Here is a 22662-nt window from a genome sequence, read left to right on the forward strand (position 1 = left end):
TGAAGTCAGGAGTTTGAGACTTTGGGAGGCCGAGGTGGGCAGTTTAACCTGAGGTCTGGAGTTTGAGACCACCCTGGCCAACATAGTAAAACCCTGTCTCTACTAAAAATACAAAACTTAGCCAGGTGTGGTGGCATGTGCCTGTACTCGGGAGGCTGAGGCAGGAGAATCGCTTAAATCCAGGAGGTGGAGGCTGCAGTGAGCCGAGATCGCTCCACTGCACTCCAGTTTGGGTGACAAAGCGAGATTCTGTCTCAAAAAAAAAAAAAGTAACAAGGATTTTTACTAGCTCTCCCTGGCTCTGCTCCTACTTAGAAGAACCCTAAGTTCTTCTATTTGTTTACATAGTTGTTACGTATTTTTACCCATGCTTTGGCATTCTTTTTTATATCAACTAAGAACCAGTAAGTTGCCAAAATCTGGATGATCACAGTTCATTGTAACAGCCAACAAGGGACATACCAACTGACTGGGATGGCATTTTGTAATTAAGGAGCGAAATGCCGGCACTTCCTTGCCAAAGGAACCGAGTAGATGCACAGACTCTCGGAAGCAAAAACAGTATAGTAAGGAACAAGAACAAACAAGATGTGTTTGGGTGAAAATGGAAAAGTGGGTGTCAGCACGGTGTGGTGGTGAAGAACGTGAGTCTGGATTCAGGATGCTCAAGTCTGAATGTATTTCTGTGACTCTGACCCTCTTGTCCGTCCCCGCCCCCCCCCGCCCATCCCCCCCCACCGCCCATTCTCCCCCCCACCTTCCTCACAGCAGGCTATAGCGAGGAGTAAAGGGGCTGATGCATGGCCAGTGCTGACACCATATCTGGCGCACACTGCTCCATAAGCTATTTGCAGCTATTTTTATACACTTGGTAAATTTTATTCCTCCTAGCAGGGAGAGAATTTAGATCTGAGGCAAGGTTGGGGTGTTAGAAATCCAGAAAGAGAGGTATTAGTAAAAGCAGCACACAATCTGATATGGTTGTTAGAGAAAGTCACAACTAAATAGGCCAGGGAGAGAGAATTTTTCCCACAGAAAATGTACAGTAAAACAGATAACACAGCACTTTCACCATGTGGAAACTGATTCCCAGGAAGGATGCCTGCCTTTCTACTACAATCATGCAATAGGATTTTATCTACATGAAAAAGACACTTTCACCTTTGGGAAATTTACTCGAAAAATGGTGATAAAATGTTCAATGTAATACAAATATCAACCTTCCTGAATCAATATTCAACCTTGTATCAACATTCCTGTCCCTTTATATATTCCCTAATGATTCTTCTGAACACCATCGAATTGAATGAAGTGTACCTAACTCCTACTGCAGTCTCTATTTATAGCCTGGAGTTATTTTTGAACAGTGCTAGGCACAAACACCAACTCAGTCCAGAGGAAACTTCGATTTAAGAGCAAAATTGTAAGACAATGAGTCAGAGGATTAGAAAGAAGGTGCTATTATATTCTCTTGCTCAAAGTCACCTACACAACCCAAGTAGTGTTTTCCACTCGGTTTCCAGGGGTAAACATTTAGCAATATCCGGAACTATGTTTCAGCCTCTGCAGTCATTTCAAAGGCTCTGTAAACAAATGGGGTCTGGCTTCACTGAGGTCCAGGAGGTGCTAAGAGAAATTTAAGGCTAGACATGAAAGCAGAGTCACAGTTATTATACCAGACAGTATGACCTCATATGTTCTTCGATAGGCCAGGCGCGGTGGCTCAAGCCTGTAATCCCAGCACTTTGGGAGGCCGAGACGGGCGGATCACGAGGTCAGGAAATCGAGACCATCCTGGCTAACACGGTGAAACCCCGTCTCTACTAAAAAAAATACAAAAAACTAGCCGGGCAAGGTGGCAGGCGCCTGTAGTCCCAGCTACTCGGGAGGCTGAGGCAGGAGAATGGCGTAAACTGGGAGGCAGAGCTTGCAGTGAGCAGAGATCCGGCCACTGCACTCCAGCCTGGGTGACAGAGCAAGATTCCATCTCAAAAAAAAAAAAAAAAAAAAAAAATGTTCTTCAATGGATTGCCCAGACTAAGCTCAATGGGGGTGAACGGGGAGGTGGGGGAGGCCGAGGGGATGGGAAGGGAACACATACACACACACACACACACACACACACACACACACACACACACAGCCCTCCCTCAAATCCCAGCCCCTCTCCCATTACTAAATAGCAGCAACCCATGCAACTGTACTTAAGCAAACATGCCTCAGAGAGTACAAGTTGTCATATCTGGTAGTTCACAATAACATTCTCGCAACAAATGAAGGGTCCTTCATTTTAGATCTAAAGGCGGATAACCTTGATGACTGATCTTTAATCTGTTTTCATGCTTTTGAAACATGATTATACATAAAGTTGTCCTCCAAACTTGCCAGGCGACAACTCTGAAAATTCTCAGGTCAGGCGCAGTGGCTCACTCTTGTAATCCCAACACTTTGGGAGGCCAAGGCGGGCAGATCACTTGAGGTCAGGAGTTCGAGACCAGTCTGGCCAACCTGGCAAAACCCCGTCTCTACTAAAAATACAAAAATTAGCCAGGCATGGTGGCGGGTGCCTGTAATCCCAGCCACTTGGGAGGCTGAGGCAGGAGAATCGCTTGAACCCAGGAGGCAGAGGTCGCAGTGAGCCAAGAACGCGCCATTGCACTCCAGCCTGGGCAACAAGAGCAGAATTCTGTCTCAAAAAAAAAAAAAAAGAAAGAAAGAAAAAAAGAAAATACTCGTATGTGCTACTTTATCCCATAAAGTCTGAACAAATCAATATACTCTGGAGCCCACCTCATTTGACCGTATCCTGCCTGGATTCAAAGCACGCCCCTTGTTAGAGCTTATAGAAGTTAGTTCCTAAGCATCTATGCACATGCAGGGGTAAGACTCCATTCCTCTGATACCTGGACCCAAACTGGACACAAGAAAAATCATCACCACCACCACCACCTTCATCATCACCATCATCATCATCTTCTTCTTCATCTTCTTCATCACTACTGTCCCCAGAAAGTGCGAGGAAGAGGAAGGAGAAAGGATTGTCGTACATACTACCACAACAAAAGCAAAAAAGGCCATCAGAGAACAAAGAAAAAACAAGAGGGGGAGAAGCTTTTGCAACTGCTGTCCTTTTAAATAAACCTTACACTAAAACTTTTGGCCACTGACATGCAGAAACATAATTCACCTAAATTACAGAAACACATATAGGTACATTTGAGAGAAGGGGCCACTGGATTAGTGGAATTCTGATACTCCTTCCTTCTAAGAGACTGAACTTACATATAACTAAAACTCAACACGGCAGGGCATGAACCTACCCACCCCACTCACCAGAAGTAAAAAACACCAGGTCCAGATTTGCTCCCACACCTGCTTGGTCTGATTGCATTTCAACTACCACTGGCAACAAGACAAAAGGCCAAAAAGGGTTCCCGTGTGCCCCAACTCTCAAAGGGAAGAAAGGGACTCACAATAGAATAGACCAACCCAAACTTTCCGGCATGATCAGAGCCTGGCAGAAGCATGGACTCAGAGTACATGCCTACCAAACTAGTTAGCCACACAGGTTAATAACCCAAAACAACAACAATTTAACGGAGTCAGTGTCACACAGCACTTCTTCCAAACCGTGTTAATCTCCTTTCCCTGCACCGCAAACACACACACAAGTCTCCTGCAGGATAAATACCTAGGAGAGATCCTCAGGGAGGAGGGGCGTCTGCTCGCGGCACTGGGTGAGGCGGGTGGTAGGGGTGGACCCGTGCTGCTGGGCCTCTGTCTGGAACTGCTGGCGGGCACTGCTTGGGGGCTACTGGCAAGGGCAGGGGGACTTGGGGAGCTCGACAGAATGGAGACGCCTGAGGACGCCCACGGGTGAGTGACAGTGTAGGGGCGATACCGCGGGGATGAAGGCTGGCTTCCCGCAGCAGTTCCAGAGGCTGCACTGTGAGGACTGAGGGGAGTGGAAGGCACAGCCAACTGGCTGGCTGCACGGGAAGGTGAGGCAAGAGACGGGCCCATCACGGGAACAGAGCTCCAGAAACTGGGAGTGGGAGCTGGACTACTTTCATAGAGGCTAAATTAGTTGAGAAAGGGAGGAAAGAAGAGAAAAATCAAAGAAAAACTTGAGATAACTGACTAAAACAGAAAATATCAAGCTTTTAAAGGAGAATCATTTCAGTTCAAGTATAGCTGCAGATAAACATCTAAATAATTATAATCTAATTGCTCTATTGATCTAGAGGCTATACTTACAAGACAATAAAGTCCCCATACGAAGAATGATGTAGTACACATAGTCAACTGCTTCTAAAACTTCATCTACCAACATCTTAACCATAGAGAGCCAAAAAGTAATCATCTAGAAAAGAGAATTCCACTTCCAATGACTAAATCCACCTCCCCAAATATGATATATGCCATACCCTGTATGACACAGATTAACACTGTAAACAAACATTCCCTTCTCCTATATACTTCACAGTTGTTTTACTACCAGTTAGATGTGCAAAGAAAACCACACTAACCTAGACAAAGAGCTGGCACCAAAGGAACCCACATTGCAGAACATGGGGCTTGTTCCTGGATTGGAGCCAGTATTTAGCAAGAGATTTCTGTCTGGTGACCGTGCTGCTGCAGCAATTGGCTGTGATGTGGCTGTCAGACTGGCAAACGGGTTTTCATCTCTAGTCTGAGTGGACATCATTAGCACTTCCATTAAAATCTGGCCAATCAAGTCCTTAAAATCGGAGAACACTGTTGGAAAGGCAGAATAAAGAACAGGTTACACACAGTTCGAACTCAGGTTACACAGCCCCTGAATAAGCCAACTGACCCCGAGTGGTTCAGTGCAGTATCCTGGATTGGATTCTGGAATGGTAAATGGATATTAGTGGAAAACCTGGTACAACCTAAATAAAGCCTTGTATTTAGTTAGTAGTAATTTCTTAGTTTTGACAAAGGTACCATGGTTATATAAGATACTAACATCAGGGGAGACTGGGTAAAGTATATACAGGAACTCCCTGCACTAACTGAAACTATTCCAACACTAAAAGTTTATTAAAAAGAAAGTTGGGGTACAGTCATTGAGAGTTACTGCTGATGTATACTAACTGTAAAAAGAAGCTACTCCCAACTATAGAGGTTACTTTATTATACTACGAAAGTAACTGGGTTAATATTTCTTAGTCTAGATATGTTTTATAGATAGTAATAAAACTATTAAGTCCAAGGTTCAAAAGATTTTATGAAGGGTCCAATATCTAGTCACCATGTGGCTGGCGGAGCAAATGCTACATTCTATCTTCCTTTTTATTCTTTGCAGCTCCCAGTTGATTTACTGTTGGTCTTTAGATACATTTTAAATACCACTAAAAAAAGTTTTAACTCATGGAAATTTTATCTGATTTCATTATTTAAAATTACCACTTACATGTGTAAGACAGATTTGAGAATCTTAAGATTTATATTAACAAGTAGCAGAGTTTCAAATACATGGTCTTCTCCATTAGCAGAGTTAATAAGTAAAATCAGAAATAGTCTTATCTATCCTCCAGAAACACAAAGGACTTCTTTTTTTCCCTCCTCAGAAGATAGGCAGCACAGAAAAGAAAATGGCGATCTCCTTGATATTCACGCATCCATTTAAAATGTATCTATTGAGGGGACTATTTTGTGCAAGATATCCTTCTAAGCATTGGGGATACATCAATGAGTAAAACAGACAAAAATCCCTACCATGAGGGAGGTTATATTCCAGTGATAGGCAAAAAAACCACTCCAGCACACCTCCCATACCTCTTCTGCATTCCAAATGACTGCTGTGAAGAATAAGGATAGTGCCCTGATGCTGATATCTTGCTAAGAGTTTTAATATTTTGTTACGAGCATGGCCTCTTAAAGTAGAATATCAGAAACACAGCAAAATGTCATTATGTTCTGTCTTGCTAAGCAATTTAGCCAAATAGACCAATTCCACTGTCTATACATGGCTTCAAAGGCACCTAAAGTAGGCATAGCTCATACAGAACACTTCTCTAAGGATCCCTGGAGACCACTCACTCACTATATCTATACTTCGTAAGAGGAGGTAAGGCCAGGCTCGGTGGCTCCAGCCTGTAATCCCAGCACTTTGGGAGGCCGAGGCGGGTGGATTACGAGGTGAAGAGATCGAGACCATCCTGGCCAACACGGTGAAATCCCATCTCTACTAAAACTACAAAAATTAGCTGGGCATGGTGGTACATGCCTGTAGTCCCAGCTACTCGGGTGGCTGAGGCAGAAAAATCGCTTGAACTCAGGAGGCAGAAGTTGCAGTCAGCCGAGATTGCGCCACTGCACTCCAGCCTGGTGACAGAGCGAGACTCCATCTCAAATAAATAAATAAATAAAGACAAGGTAATGCTCTAAGCACCTTCTTACTACAAAGGGAAAAACTCCAACCCTGAGAAAATGGAGACCATTAACTTATTTACATAGTATTGTAGAAATCATGAAAATGAAAAATAAGTTATCAATAAGATCAGTGGAAAGGGAAGAAAGTGGCTAAACAGCTGTGTCCTCATCAAGAAGCATCCCTGTTATCAAAAATACAACTCGGCCGGGCGCGGTGGCTCAAGCCTGTAATCCCAGCACTTTGGGAGGCCGAGACGGGCGGATCACGAGGTCAGGAGATCGAGACCATCCTGGCGAACATGGTGAAACCTTGTCTCTACTAAAAAATACAAAAAACTATCCGGGCGAGGTGGCAGGCGCCTATAGTCCCAGCTACTTGGGAGGCTGAGGCGGGAGGATGGCGTAAACCCGGGAGGCGGAGCTTGCAGTGAGCTGAGATCCGGCCACTGCACTCCAGCCTGGGCGACAGAGCGAGACTCCGTCTCAAAAAAAAAAAAAAAATACAACTCAAGAGCAAGAAGGAGTGAATGTGGATAACAGACGGCAAAGATCTCACGTCTTATTTTCTTGTTGAGTACTCTGCAGTAAGACTGCTGAGCTAGATTCCTACCTTCTTTTGGGTTCTGCTTAAACTGTGCAGAAAGAGAAGAAAGAAAGATGACATCTCTGTCCCGGTCCTTCCAAGAGACACGGAAGATCTTACAGACCAGCTGTAAGGCCTGCTCTTCAGACACTTCAGGGCCTGAGGAAGGCTCCTGGTGAAGAAGAAGATTTGCAGGTTAATTTCAAATAACACGTGTGAGTTAGGTACTTCAATAGGAATACGTTATTCTGATTTAATTCATTATTAGTGATGATATTTTAAAAATGCATAAAACCCCCACTGATTAGGGGAAAAGTAAGCCTGTTACTGTAACATCAAAGTTACAATATCTAAGTCTCATGAGCTTATAATACAATCTACGGGGAGCATAAAAGAGCAAAGATGGCCGGGCGTGGTGGCTCACACCTGTAATCCCAGCACTCTGGAAGGCCGCGGCCAGTGGATCGCCTGAGGTCAGGAGTTCAAGACCGGCCTGGCCAACATAGTGAAGCCCTGCCTCTACTAAAAATACAAAAATTCAGCCGGGCGCGGTGGCTCAAGCCTGTAATCCCAGCACTTTGGGAGGCCGAGATAGGCGGATCACGAGGTCAGGAGATCGAGACCATCCTGGCTAACACGGTGAAACCCCGTCTCTACTAAAAAATACAAAAAATTAGCCGGGCGAGGTGGCGGGCGCCTGTAGTCCCAGCTACTCGGGAGGCTGAGGCAGGAGAATGGTGTAAACCCGGGAGGCGGAGCTTGCAGTGAGCTGAGATCTGGCCACTGCACTCCAGCCTGGGCGACAGAGCGAGACTCCATCTCAAAAAAAAAAAAAAAAAAAAAAAAACCAAAAATTAGCCAGGCACAGTGGCGGGTGCCTATAATCCCAGCTACTCGGGAGGCTATGGCAGGAGAATCACTTGAATCCAGGAGGCAGAGATGGTGGTGAGCCGAGATCACGCCACTGCACTCCAGCCAGCCTGGGCAACAGAGTGAGGCCCTGTCTCAAAAAAAAAAAAAAAAGAGCAAAGGCGTTATCAAAAGTCATCAAGGAAAAATATGTGATGTACATATCCTATCTATTTACTTTTCTGAATTCCACAGGACCAGGTTAACATTCTAGGTACATGACCAACTTTCCTCCAGGAATTTTTCAAAAACGTAACATTTCTCATTACATACCACCACAGATAAAATATCATATATAAAAGAATTTTGTAAACATTAAAGAACTATACAAAATAAAGCACTGCACCACTAGGAGGCTACAGTGCAACGTCTTATTTTTTCAGTTTTTTTGTTTGTCTTTATTTTTGTTTACAGTGCAACTTCCAATAATCATTAACACATGTTGCTAAAGGATTCCTAATAATTTACTGAACAGAAAGTGATGTAATTATCTATATTAATACACACACACACACATACACACACACACACCCTAAATGCAGAGCACTAAGCTCAGGTGATATTCATATATAAAGGCTTCATGTTTTCCAAAATCTTCCACTTGCTACTGGATTCTACACATTCTTGCTTCAATTCCCAGTCATTTTCCTCAGAATACTGCTAAAGATGTGACAATCTACTTGCTAAAAAGCAAAAGAACAGGCCAGGCACGGTGGCTCACGCCTGTAATCCTACACTTTAGGAGGCCAAGGCAGGTGGATCATGAGATCAGGAGATCGAGACTATCCTGGCTAACAACGTGAAACCCCGTCTCTACTGAAAATACAAAAAATTAGCTGGGTGTGGTGGCGGGTGCCTGTAGTCCCAGTTACTCAGGAGGCTGAGGCAGGAGAATGGTGTGAACTCGGGGGGCAGAGCTTGCAGTGAGCCAAGATCGCACCACTGCACTCCAGCCTGGGCGACAGAGTGAGACTCTGTCTCAAACAAAAAAAAACAAGCAAAAGACCAACATAAAGAATTCTTTTTTTTTTTTTTTCTGAGACGGAGTTTTGTTCTGTCGCCCAGGCTAGAGTACAGGGGCACAATCTTGGCTCACTGCAAACTCCACTTCCCAGGTTCACCCCATTCTCCTGCCTCAGCCTTCCAAGTGGCTGGGACTACAGACACCCACCACCACGCCCGGCTAATTTTTTTTGTATTTTTTTTTTTTTGAGACAGAGTCTCACTCTGTCGCCCAGGCTGGAGTGCAGTGGCTGGATCTCGGCTCACTGCAAGCTCCACCTCCTGGGTTCACACCATTCTCCTGCCTCAGTCTCCCGAGTAGCTGGGACTACATGAGCCCGCCACCTCACCTGGCTAGTTTTTTGTACTTTTTAGTAGAGACGGGATTTCACCGTGTTAGCCAGGATGGTCTCAATCTCCTGACCTCGTGATCCGCCCGTCTCAGCCTCCCAAAGTGCTGGGATTATAGGCTTGAGCCACCGCGCCCGGCCTGTATTTTTTTTTAGTAGAGACGGGGTTTCACCGTGTTAGCCAGGATGGTCTCGATTTCCTGACCTCGTGATCCGCCTACCACGGCCTCCCAAAGTGCTGGGATAACATAAAGAATTCTAATTTGCTCTAAATTAGTTCCTATTGACAACCTAAATGTACTGACAAAATCATGGCCCTGAACCAAAAACAGATGGATATTATCAGATCAAAGGACTGAGTTACACTTCCATGAATAAGGGTAATCTAGGTTATTCGTTTTTCCTCGAAAAAATAAAAATAATCACCTGCCTAGGACTTCCTGATTTGGGGTGGCCCCACTCTAACAGACTCTAAAGATACAAGACATGAAATGTGTTTGTTTATATTACCTGTACCAAGGGCTTCATCGCTTACCAACCTTATCACTGAGGCTCCGTTTTTCTCTTCGATCATTTTCATCAACCTCCATGTTTTCAATTCCTGAATCCACATCCACCTGGGACATGCTTAAAGTACGAAAGACAAATAAGCCTTTTACCTTTTATAAACCTGCACAATGTCACTGTAGCTGCTGGGTGATAAAAAGTTTTAAAGTATCAGTTAAATCAATCAGGAAAGCAAAATGATAATGGTTCGTCTTCTTATTAATTTTTAAGAGTTCTTCATAAATTAGGATCTAAACAATTTGTCTCTCATATATGTTGGAAATGTTTTTCCTAAGTTGTCATTTTCTTGGGTTCACATTTTAAAAGTATATCATTGGCTGAGTGCAGTGGTTCATGCCTGTAATCCAACACTTTGGGAGGCCAAGGCAGGTGGATCACCTGAGGTCGGGAGTTCAAGACCAGCCTGACCAACATGGAGAAACCCCCATCTCTACTAAAAATACAAAATTAGCCTGGCATGGTGGCACATGCCTGTAATCCCAGCTCCTCGGGAGGCTGAGGCAGGAGAATCACTTGAATCTGGGACGCATAGGCTGCTGTGAGCCGAGATCGCACCATTGCACTCCAGCCTGGGTAACAAGAGCGAAACTCCATCTCAAATAAATAAATAAATAAAAGTATATCATTAAAGTGGGTTATGTATATATAGTATTTTAAAATGACATGAAATTCAACCAGGTCAGGTATATCAGCATGCGCCTATGGTCCAAGCTACCTAGGAGGCTGAAGCTGGAGGATCACTTTAGCCCAGAAGTTTGATGCTGTATGCACTATTACTGTGTCTGTGAATAACCACTATATCCCAGCGTGGGCAGCATAGCAAGACTCTGTCTCCAAAAAGTATTTAAAATTTTTAAAAATTTAATTAAGAAAATAAAAAACTCAACTGAAGTCTTATTACAAAAACTGGTTAAGTACATATTATTTCCCTCTGATTAAACAATTGCCCTAGCACCGTTTATTGGAAAGATCATCCTTTTTACGTTAATATGAAATCTCCTATGTCACATGTCCAATTTTGATTAATGAGTGGGTCTATTTCTGGAGATTCATTACTGTTCTGTTAGACAATCTGTCTGTCCCTGGTCAATACCACTTTGTCTTAATCACTAAAACTTCACTAGTCTTGATACCTGCTAGATCAATGTCTCCATCTTATTCTTCTACTTTAAGAGGCCTTAGCGATCCCTGGCTCTTTCCTCTTCTACACATACTTAGGAATCAGCCTGAAGAATTCCTTAAAAACCCTCCTGGGATTCTGACCAAAATTTTTTTCACTCATAGAGATCATATTGGGGAGAAGTAACATAATTATGTTACTAAGTTTTTATTACTTTCCAAGTACTAAGATCTTCTTTAAGGTCTATCAATAAACTTTAATAATTTTCTCTATAAAAATTTTATAGTTCTTTTGCTAAATTTATTCCTAGGTACCATATATTAATACTTTTTAGGCTGGGCACGGTGGCTCAAGCCTGTAATCCCAGCACTTTGGGAGGCTGAGACGGGCGGATCACGAGGTCAGGAGATCGAGACCATCCTGGCTTACACAGTGAAACCCTGTCTCTACTAAAAAATACAAAAAACGAGCCGGGCGAGGTGGCGGGTGCCTGTAGTCCCAGCTACTCGGGAGGCTGAGGCAGGAGAATGGCCTAAACCCAGGAGGTGGAGCTTGCAGTGAGCTGAGATCCGGCCACTGCACTCCAGCCTGGGCGACAGAGTGAGACTCCGCCTCAAAAAAAACAAAATACTTTTTAATGAAACTATGAATGGCACCTTTTTAAAAATTAAGTTTTCTAACTTTTGTTGTTGGCAGATAGGAATGTAACTGATTTTAAATATACACTTCTTATAAGCAACTTATTTACACATAGAAAGTTTACATGCAAATAATTTTTTTTTTTTTTTTTGACAGAGTCTTGCTCTGTCACCCAGGCTGTAGTATAGTGGTGCAATCTCGGCTCACTGCAACCTCTGCCTCCCAGGTTTAAGCGATTCTCCTGTCTCAGCCTCCAGAATAACTGGGATTACAGGCATGCATCACCACACCCAGCTAATTTTTTTCGTATTTTTAGTGGAGACGGGGTTTTACCATGTTGGCTAGGCTGGTCTCGAACTCCTGACCTCAAGTGATCTGCCCACCATGGCCTCCCAAAGTGCTGGGATTACAGGCGTGAGCCACTGTGCCCAGCCAACATGTAAATAATTTATCTACAAATTATTACTGTTGTTTCTTCCATTCCAATCCTTACTTGTTTCACTGCACTGCTGAATACAAGAAGAAATAGCAGCCGGGTGCGGAGGCTCATGCCTGTAATCCCAGCACTTTGGGAGGCCGAGGCGGGTGGATCACAAGGCCAGGAGATCAAGACCATCCTGGTTAACACGGTGAAATCCCGTCTCTACTAAAAATACAAAAAAAATTAGCCAGGCATGGTGGTGGATGCCTATAGTCCCAGCTACTCAGGAGGCTGAGGCAGGAGAATGGCTTGAACCCAGGAGGTGGAGCTTGCAGTGAGCAGAGATCGCACCGCTGCACTCCATCCTGGGCGATAGAGCGAGACTCTGTCTCAAAAAAAAAGAAGAAATAGCAGTCATCCTTGTTCTTATTGCTATTTTACAGAAAATGATGCTAACTTCTCACTGTTGAATAGGAGAGTTGCTGTAGTTTATTGGCAGATGCCCTTTATATAAGTTAGAGTAAGACAGGCTATACTGTAGTAATACATACACTCTGAAATCTTAGAGGCTTAACACTGTAAGGATTTAGTTCTTGCTTACACAAAGTCTGATGAGAGTGAAGCATCCTTACTCCCTCTTTAATCTATGCCATCTGCAACACACAGCCTCCAAGGTCACTGGAGCGAGAGAAGAGGGGGATGGAGGAGGAACATCGGCTCAACTGTCTTCATCTAAAAGTGACACATGTCACTCTAGTTCATAGTCTACCGGACAGAACTAGTCACTGACCCCAATTTAACTGTAAAAGAGAATGGGAAATGTGCTGGGGAGCATGCGGAATATTTGCTGAACTTTGTCTGTGCCACACTGTGAGTGTAAGGTTCAAGCAACTCTTCTGCCTCAGCCTCCCAAGTAGCAGGACTACAGGTACACGCCACCATGCATATTTTTAGCAGACATGGGGTTTCACGATGTTGGCCAGGCTGGTCTTGAACTCCTGACCTCGTGATCCACCCACCTCAGCCTCCCAAAGTGCTGGGATTACAGGCGTGAGCCACCATGCCCGGGCCCCATGATGTGTTTATTTTATTTATTTAATTTTTTTTTTTTTTGAGAAAGAGTTTCCCTCTTGTTGCCCAGGCTGGAATGTAATGGCACAATCTCGGTTCACTGCCACCTCCGGGATTCAAGCAATTCTCCTGCCTCAGCCTCCCGAGTAGCTGGGATTACAGGCGTGCGCCACCATGCCCAGCTAATTTTGTATTTTTAGTAGAGGTGGGGTTTCTCCATGTTGGTCAGGCTGGTCTAGAAGTCCCGACCTCAGGTGATCTGCCCGCCTCGGCCTCCCAACGTGCTGGGATTACAGGCATGAGCCAACGCGCTCGGCCTAATTTTTGTATTTTTAGTAGAGATGCGGTTTCACCAGGCTGGCCTGGTTGGTTTCGAATTCCTGACTTCTGATGATCTGCCCACCTCGGCCTCCCAAAGTGCTGGGATGACAGGCGTGAGCCACCGCGCCTGGCCCCATGATGTGTTTATTTGATTTTTTTTAATTTATTTTTTTGAGATGGAGTTTCCCTCTTGTTGAACAGGCTGGAGTGCAATGGCACAATCTCGGTCTATGGCAAACCCTGCCTCCAGGATTCAAGCTATTCTCCCGCCTTAGCCTCCCGAGTAGCTGGGATTACAGGCATGTGCCAGCACGCCCAGCTAATTTTGTATTTTTAGCAGAGGTGGGGTTTCTCCATGTTGGTCAGGCTAGTCTAGAACTCCCGACCTCATGTAATCTGCCCACCTCGGCCTCCCAAAGTGCTGGGATTACAGGCGTGAGCCAACATGCCCAGCCCTCATGATGTGTTTATTACACATTGCATGCCTGTACCAAAATATCTCAACTACCCCTTAAATACATACATCTACTATGTATCCACTAAAATTAAAAATTGAAAATAAAAACAGGCCCAGCTAGTTTCTTTGTTTAAATCTGTAAATGTCTTTATTTCCCATTGCTTTAAACAGTTCCAGGCCAGGTGCAGTGGCTCATGCCTGTAATCCTAGCACTTTGGAAGGGCAGGAGGATCACTTGAGGCCCAGAGTTTGAGAACAGCCTGGGCAACATAAGGAAACCCTGTCTCCACCAAAAATTTAAAAATTAGCTAAGTACGGTAGCATATGCCTACAGTTCAAGCTACTTTGGAGGTTGAGGTGGGAGGACTGCATGAGCCTGGGAGGTTGCAAGGCTGCAGTAAGTCGTGACAGCAGCACTGCACTCCTGCCTGAATAATAAGAGTGAGACCTCATCTTGAAAAAAAGTCAGGAGTTCGAGACCAGCCTGACCAACAGGATGAAACCCCATCTCTACCAAATAACTACAAAACTTAGCCAGGTGTGGTGGCGCACGTCTGTAGTCCCAGCTACTAGGGAGGCTGAGGCACGAGAAGTGCTTGAACCCTGGAAGCAGAGGCTGCAGTCGAGCACAGACTGTGCCACTGCACTCCACCTTGGGTGACAGAGTGAGACCCTGTTTCAAAAAAAAAGAGAGAGAGAGAGAAAAGAAAACATAAAAAAGAAAGAAAAAGGGCAGTTCCACAGGAGTTCACATTTCCCAGTTGACAGTTACTTTCTTTCAACTATTATTCTGCCATCCTGTGGCCTCCACCATTGAGATATTTGGTTGTCATTTCTTTTCTAGATAATCTCTCTTTTCACTCTGGCTGCTTTAATGGTCTTTGTCTCTGCAAGGAGTGGGGGCATTTATATTTAAATAAATAAATAGGTTTTTGTCACCAGTGTTCTACAATTTCACTATAAAATGTGTAGGTATGACTTTTTCTTTGTTTATTCTGCTTGGGATTCACTACGCTTCCTAAATCTGAAGATTCATATCATTTACCAACTCTCAACAAAAATTCAATCATTTATTATAATTTTTTTTTTTTTTTTTGAGACAGAATCTCACCCTGTTGCTTAGGCTGGAGAGTGCAGCGGTGTGATCTCAGCTCACTGCAATCTCCGCTTCCTGGGTTCAAGCAATTCTCCTGCCTCAGCCTCCCGAGTAGCTAGGATTACAGGGGCATGCCACCACGAACCACTAATTTTTGCATTTTTAGTAGATATGGGGTTTCAACATGTTGGCCAGGCTGGTCTCGAATTCCTGACCTCAAGTGAACGCCTGCGTCGGCCTCCCAAAGTGCTGGGATTACAGGCGTAAGCCACTGCTCCTGGCCTGATTTTTTTTTTTTAATAATATCTTTCAAACCAGTAGAGAAAAAAAACGTGGAATACGAGTGAGCGGAAGGAAATCTCCCCAACTCTCTAGTCTCCCTTTTTGATATTTAGATATATGCTGGACCTCTGTTGTCTTTTTCTTCTTTTTTAAAGCTGAACATCTGCATTCACAATTTTAATGTTCTACCCAGAAATTTCAAACCTACATACATTTCATGAGAAACCAAGGACTCTGTCCTCTATATCTCTAAATATCTTTTATATTTTTCATCTCCTTTGCTCTTTATGGTATGTTCTGGGTAAAATTTCTTCAGCACTTTCAGTTTGTCAATTCTTCCTTCAGCTATGTCTAACCCCTATTTAACTCCTACAGCAAGTCGTCAGTGTGAATTACCTTTTCATTTCTAGATATTCTATTTGGTTATTATTATTATTATGATTATTATTGATGCAGAGTCTCACTCTGTCACCCAGGCTGGAGGGCAGTGACGTGATCTCAGCTCACTGTAGCCTATGCCTCCCAGGTTCAAGCGATTCTCCTGTCTCGCCTCCCAAGTAGCTGGGACTACAGGCATGCACCACTACACCCAGATAATTTTTTTTTTTTGAGACGGAGTCTCGCTCTGTCACCCAGGCTGGAGTGCAGCGGCGCGATCTCGGCTCACTGCAAGCTCCGCCTCCCAGGTTCACGCCATTCTCCTGCCTCAGCCTCCCGAGTAGCTGGGACTACAGGCGCCCGCCGCCATGTCCGGCTAATTTTTTGCATTTTTATTAGGGTTTCACTGTGTTAGCCAGGATGGTCTCGATCTCCTGACCTTGTGATCCACCCGCCTCAGCCTCCCAAAGTGCTGGGATTACAGGCGTGAGTCATCACGCCCGGCAAATTTTTGTATTTTTAGTAGAGATGGGGTTTCACGATGTTGGCCAGGTTGGTCTTTAACTCCTGGCCTCAAGTGATCCATGTCTCCCAGTTTCCCACAGTGCTGGGATTACAGGTGTGAGCCACCACCTGGCCCCTTATTCATATTTTTAATTCTCCTTTTTTTTTTTTGAGATGGAGTCTCACTCTGTTGCCCAGGCTGGAGTGCAGTGGCGCAATCTTGGTTCACTGCAACCTCCACCTCCTGGTTCAAGTGATTCTCCTGCCTCGGGCTCCCCAGTAGCTGGGATTACAGGTACCCATCACCAGGCCCAGTTAATTTTTTGTATTTTGAGTAGAGATAGGGTTTCCAGGTTGGTCTTGAACTTCTGACCTCAAGTGATCTGCCTGCCTCGGCCTCCCAAAGTGCTAGGATTACAGGCATGAGCCAACAAGCCTGGACTTAATTCCCCTTTTCATCTGTTTAGCCCACTGACATGAACCGAGGGCACTGCTTGAGGCGAGAAGAGCCAGGTCCAAGGAGTCTGACTTGCTCAACCAGGAAAGGAATCAATACCTCAGCCACTCTTATCATCCATTTTTGGCACATATGCAACACAGGAGGGCTGTTTCAAGACACCCTGATCCTTATGAAGCAAACAGGGTATTTGGCTTACCTGTCTAAAATATTCCAAACTTTTAAATTTCACTAATCAGTAAAAGTTTTAGGGAGAGGCATATGCTTGCCAACTTTATATTTACAAAATGAGAACAACAGATTTCTTTTTTTAACTGACTACACCATTATTTCATAAAAGACATTTAATACACAAGTATAGTGGGCCAGGCACGGTGGCTCATGCCTGTAATCCCAGTTCTTTGGGAGGCTGAGGCAGGCAGATCTCTTGAGGCCAGGAGTTTGAGACCAGCCTGGCCAACAGGTGAAACCCTGTCTCTACCTAAAATACAAAAATTAGTCAGGCATGGTGGCACACGCCTGTAATCCCAGCTACTCAGGTAGCTGAGGCAGGAGAATCACTTGAACTTGGGAAGCGGAGTTTGCAGTGGGCCATGGTCATACCACTGCACTCCAGCCTGGGTGACAAGAGTGAGACTCTGTCTCAACAAGAAAAGTATGAAGAACATCTCTGAATAACACAAAATCTTTAAATGTAATACATTTGACCCTAATTTGCTAAGGACTGGCATGGGTCTCCAGCAGGCATTTCTGACTATGGACTAGAGACTAAAGTGAATGGATCTTTCTCTTTCCCTAAATAAAAGAGCATATTAGAAAACTGGCTTCATTTTACCTTTTCTCACATGAGACACCATCGATATCCATGCTCTGGGAACGTGAGAGAGACTGAGATTGCGTTTCAAGGCTATTAGAGGGCGAGCTGCTGAGAGAACTGACTCCTTCACTGCTCTGGCTTCGATGGGCTACTCCTAAACAGAAAACACAGGAAGGATGAAGCCCCATGGGAAATAATGTTCAAGTTATTTGTAATAGCAACAGTAAACACACACAGTCTACAGTCACACCGTCATGACATTGCAGCAACCGAGGAATTTCTATCAGAAGATTATATAAAAAGCTGGAAACGGCCGGGCGCGGTGGCTCAAGCCTGTAATCCCAGCACTTTGGGAGGCCGAGACGGGCGGATCACGAGGTCAGGAGATCGAGACCATCCTGGCTAACACTGTGAAACCCCGTCTCTACTAAAAAATAGAAAAAAATAGCCGGGCGAGGTGGCGGGCGCCTGTAGTCCCAGCTACTCGGGAGGCTGAGGCAGGAGAATGGCGGTAAACCCGGGAGGCGGAGCTTGCAGTGAGCTGAGATCCGGCCCCTGCACTCCAGGCCGGGCGACAGAGTGAGACTCCGTCTCAAAAAAAAAAAAAAAAAAGCTGGAAACAATAATAAAATCATAGGAACATCACTAAGAAATCATAAGTTATCAATATACTTCATATGAGGTTGGTAACAGAGCTACACCTAATGCCTACCCCTCTTGCACCAATTCAAACTAGGTCCACAAATACAAATTAGAAACATAAATTAACTTCCATGATAGTCCAGAAAAATCCTTGGAATGCACCCAAAAGAAGAGATATTAATAAACCAGGCCATTGCAGTGGCTCATGCCTGGAATCCCACCACTTTGGGAGGCCGAGGCAGATGGACAACCTGAGGTTGGGAGTTCGAGACCAGCCTGGCCAACATGGTGAAACCTCATCTCTACTAAAAATACAAAAATTAGCTGGGCGCCTGTAATCCCAGCTACTCAGGAAGCTGAGACAGGAGAATCCCTTGAATCTGGGAGGAAGAGGTTGCAATGAGCCAAGATCACACCACGCACTCCAGCCCAGGTGACAGAGCAAGACTCCATCTCAAAAACAACAAAAGGATATATTAATAAACCTACAGAAAAACGTGTGATAAAGCGAGTATAATAAAATGTTAATGAGACCAGGCATGGTGGCTCATGCCTATAATCCCAGAACTTTGGGAGGTTGAGGCGGGTGAATTACAAGGTCAGGAGATCGAGACCATCCTGGCTAACATGGTAAAACCCCGTCTCTACTAAAAATACAAAAAAATTAGCTGGGCGTGGTGGTGGACACCTGTAGTCCCAGCTACTCGGGAGGCTGAGGCAGGGGAATCGCTTGAACCCAGGAGGCAGAGGTTGCAGTGAGCCAAGACTGCACTGCTGCACTCCAGCCTGGGCAACAGAGTGAGACTGTTAATGTTAAATTTAAAAACAGTGAATGACAGAATCTGGATGGTGAGTATACAGGTGTTCCCTGCAAATTTCTCTCAACTTTACTGTATGTTTAAAATTTTTATAATAAAATGTTGAAAAAAATACAAGAGGACTCAACAATGTCCTTTAATATAGATTGATCCATTTATTGGTTGGACACCTTAGTGGAAATTAAAAACCTGAAAATAGTAACTTTAAGTGGAAAAACATGGCCAGCACTAACTTAAGCATGTGATGATGTTTTAACAGCACCAGGGACATCACGGGGATATTACATACCCCTGATACGATGTGATGGGAAGGGCACTTCACCTGTGTGACAAAATCTTCCCCAAAACCCACAACGTCAGTCTCATCATGAGGAAAACACCAGACAAAGCCAAATCAAGGGACATTCTACAAAGTACTGACTAGTATTCTTCAAAATTGTCAAGATCATGAAAACAGGACTGAGATACTGTCATAGACCAATGGAGACTAAGGAGACTCATGTTTAGTTAAAATCATATTCAGGCTAATTCCTTAGTTTTGACACATGAACCAGATATTAACATTAGGGGAAACTGGATGAAGGGTACACAGGAATCCTGTATACTATCTTCATAACTTTTCTATACATTGAAAGTTAGTCTAAAATAAATGTTTATTTTACAAAAAAACCAGGACTGGACACCAGTTTCATCATTTCTAGTTTTGTAATCTTAACCAAGTCTTCTTACTTAATATTTTTACCTATGCTCTACAATACTGTCATCTGTGCAGCCTACTTCATAGTTCTACTTTCAGGAGCCAATGGAAAAAAACAATGTGAATGTGTTTACAAGTTCTATAGATACACCTGTATGCGTCAGACAAGAACAGAATGAGAAATCAGATTTGCCTTGTTACCACAACATCTGCTCTGGTCTTGTCCACTTTTAGCATATTTAAGTACTAAAAAAGAGAGGGGGAGGCCAGGCATGGTGGCTCAAGTCTGTAATCGCAGCACTTTGGGAGGCTGAGGGGGTAGATCACTTGAGGTCAGGAGTTTGACACCAGCCTGGCCAACATGGTGAAACTCTGTGTCTACTAAAAATACAAACATTAGCCGGGTGTGGTGGCACAGCTACTCGGTACAGTAGTCCCAGCTACTCGGGAGGCTGAGGCACGAGAATTGCTTGAACCCGGGAGGCGGAGGCTGCAGTGAGATCATGCCACTGCACTCCATCCTGGGCAATAGAGTGAGACTACATCTCAAAAAACGAGAAAAGGGGGGGGAACCTTATCCTACCACTGTTCAATGACTTTTCCCTCTCAACCTATCATTTCAAATAATCACACAAGTGTAATTCCTGTGGATCCACTGATGCTTCTATAGTGGCATTACTTGTTAAAAATAACACACAATGAACAAACAAATGTAACTTATAATCTACCTAACTCCTGTAGCTAAAAAGGATAAAAGGATATATGCATATAACTGGATTTTGAGTCCCCCCAGTCGTCATACCTCATTTATCTCTACATCTAAGGTCACTTCCTCCCCGCTGCAACCCTCCCTGATAACTAAGAATACATTTCACAGTGAGTATTTAATAGTCACTGAACACTTTGGGAGGCCAAGGCGGGCAGATCACCTGAGGTCAGGAGTTCAAGACCAGCGTGGCCAACATGGCGAAACCCTGTCTCTACTAAAAAATACAAAAAATTAGCTGGCCGTGGCAGTGGGCACTTGTAATCCCAGCTACTAGGGAGGCAGAAGAACTGCTTGAATTCGGGAGGTGGAGGTTGCAGTGAGGCGAGATGGCGCCACTGTACTCTAACCTGGGGAACAGGGCAAAACTCCTTCTCAAAGAAAAACAAAAAGTCACTGAATACAGGAGAGCTTTGAGGATATTTTCTAAATTCATGGCAGTCACATCAAATGGATGCTATTAGTGAACTCTGTACTTGTTCTTAGTACCTTAGTTTCTCTATAAAATGATAGAACTGATGTTTAAAAAAAAATCTCTAACCCTTTACAGTTCCATTAAAGTTATAAATTACGTGTTGCTATTTTTTGAAAACCATGCTGCATAGTTTACAATAACAAATCTAAATACTCCATTATGCACCCCCTGTCAAAACAGTGACAAATTTTAGAAACAAAAGAGAAACTGAACCACACAACCTTGGCTGGTGAACATGTTCTGACCCTTCCCAAAGGCTTTCTCTCAGGTCAGGGATGAACTAGTCTCTTTCATCTACCACATTCAGGGAGCCCCGGGAAGATGGGAAGACACACCACCTGATTAAACAGAACCGCCTGAACTCAAGAGGCCTGAGGCCACAAGGTAAAAAGCTATTTTCATTCTTTAGGCTCACAATATTTCCTGTCACTAGGAGAAGAAAGGAACAAAGGAGTTTTGCTTCACTAAAGATAGGGGATGGGTATGGTGACAGGCCAGGGTGTGGCTCTCTGTCTACTTCAGGGGACGAATCCTGCCAATCCTGACCAATGTCCACTTGCTGGAGGCTGGCTAGGGCTTGATGTTAAGGCTCTCCAGGTATGAACATTCAACTCTAGGTGTTAAAGGTGACAAATTCTTCTGAATCCAAAGATTCCAAAATCTTAACTTTTTCTTAAACTTACTTCCCTTGGATTCCAATCGGGAAACTGGAGAGAGACTGGGTACAGTGGCTCATGCCTGTAATCCTAACACTTTGGGAGGCCGAGGTAGGGGGATCGCTTGACCCCAGGAGTCTGAGACCAGCATCACCAACATGGTGAAACCCCGTCTCTACTAAAAATACAAAAAAAAATTAGCCAGGCATGGTGGCGGGCGCCTATAATCCCAGCGACTCAGGAGGCTGAAGGAGTAGAATTGCTTGAACCTGGGAGGTGGAGGCTACAGTGAGCCAAGATTGCGCCATTGTACTCCAGCCTGGGCGACTGAGCGAGATGACGTCTCAAAACAAAAAGAAAGAAAAAAAGGAAAACTAAAGAGAGATGGCGAAGAAACATCCCAGTGTGGTCCCAAATCAATGCAGTCAACCCTACTACTTCCTGGACACCTATTATGAGCTCAACAGATAAAAGAGAAATACAAGAAAGTTTCTTTTTCAGAGCTTTCAATCTAGTTTGGAAGACAAGATAAATGTACCCAAAACTAAGAGTGGTTTGTGTGGCACAATCTCTACTGGTTATAGGCCTTTTGGGGTGAATATATATGTTGACTGGGACAGCAACAGAGAACATGCTCTGAAAATCAAGATAGTGAATTACATGAAGAGGGTGGAACATGATTACAGAGCACCTTGCAAGCCCTCGGATTAGATTATAATTGGAAATAAGGAGATGAGGAAGGCTTTCAAGCAGGTGAGTGACATGTATTATCTTTCCCACCAAGCCATAAGATCTTTAAGGGACAGGAACACATGGTATAGAAACCACTCTCACAATATTTGCCCCTGTGCCTTTGCTAGGCTCGGACACATGACAAAGGCCACGAAAGCAGCACGGTGGCACAGTTCACATTCCACTGTGTGGGGAGAGTGCTAGTGGGCAGTTTGGAGTCAGAAGCAGACAGTTGGTAAAACTACAGGCACCTCAGAGGTTGCAGGATCAGGTTAGCAAAAATGGGGCAGGGGGTGGGGACTGCAGATAGGGAAAAGTACAAGAATCAACCCCAAGTCAGAACAGGAAGTGTATTGATTCCCAGCACTGCACGCTTCTCATGAACAAGACACCATCAGCACTTTTACCAGATTTACAAAGTAATCAGTATGACCCTAGAATAATGCTATAAGATAAAGCCCAGAACTAATAAAACATACCCCTTTGCTGGCCTAAAGGCCACT

At 44.2% G+C, this 22662-nt stretch overlaps 1 protein-coding gene across 4 annotated transcripts in view; it reads right to left on the reverse strand.

Moving 5' to 3' along the window:
- Positions 1-22662, reverse strand: part of UBE4B (ubiquitination factor E4B) — a 156516-nt gene that overhangs the window by 75476 nt on the left and 58378 nt on the right. For 2 of the 4 annotated variants that reach the window (XM_033228436.1, XM_033228434.1), the window contains exons 3-8: positions 17392-17527; positions 9783-9870; positions 7010-7154; positions 4530-4758; positions 3692-4078; positions 2904-3050 (exon numbers count right to left, since the gene is read on the reverse strand). In XM_033228436.1, coding sequence (XP_033084327.1) covers positions 2904-3050; positions 3692-4078; positions 4530-4758; positions 7010-7154; positions 9783-9870; positions 17392-17527 — 1132 coding nt within the window. The remainder of the gene's footprint in view (positions 1-2903; positions 3051-3691; positions 4079-4529; positions 4759-7009; positions 7155-9782; positions 9871-17391; positions 17528-22662) is intronic. The other 2 variants (XM_033228437.1, XM_033228438.1) reach the window with 2 other exon arrangements.

The sequence above is a fragment of the Trachypithecus francoisi genome, unplaced genomic scaffold (assembly GCF_009764315.1).
Source record: "Trachypithecus francoisi isolate TF-2019V2 unplaced genomic scaffold, Tfra_2.0 Lachesis_group12, whole genome shotgun sequence".
NCBI lineage: Eukaryota > Metazoa > Chordata > Mammalia > Primates > Cercopithecidae > Trachypithecus > Trachypithecus francoisi.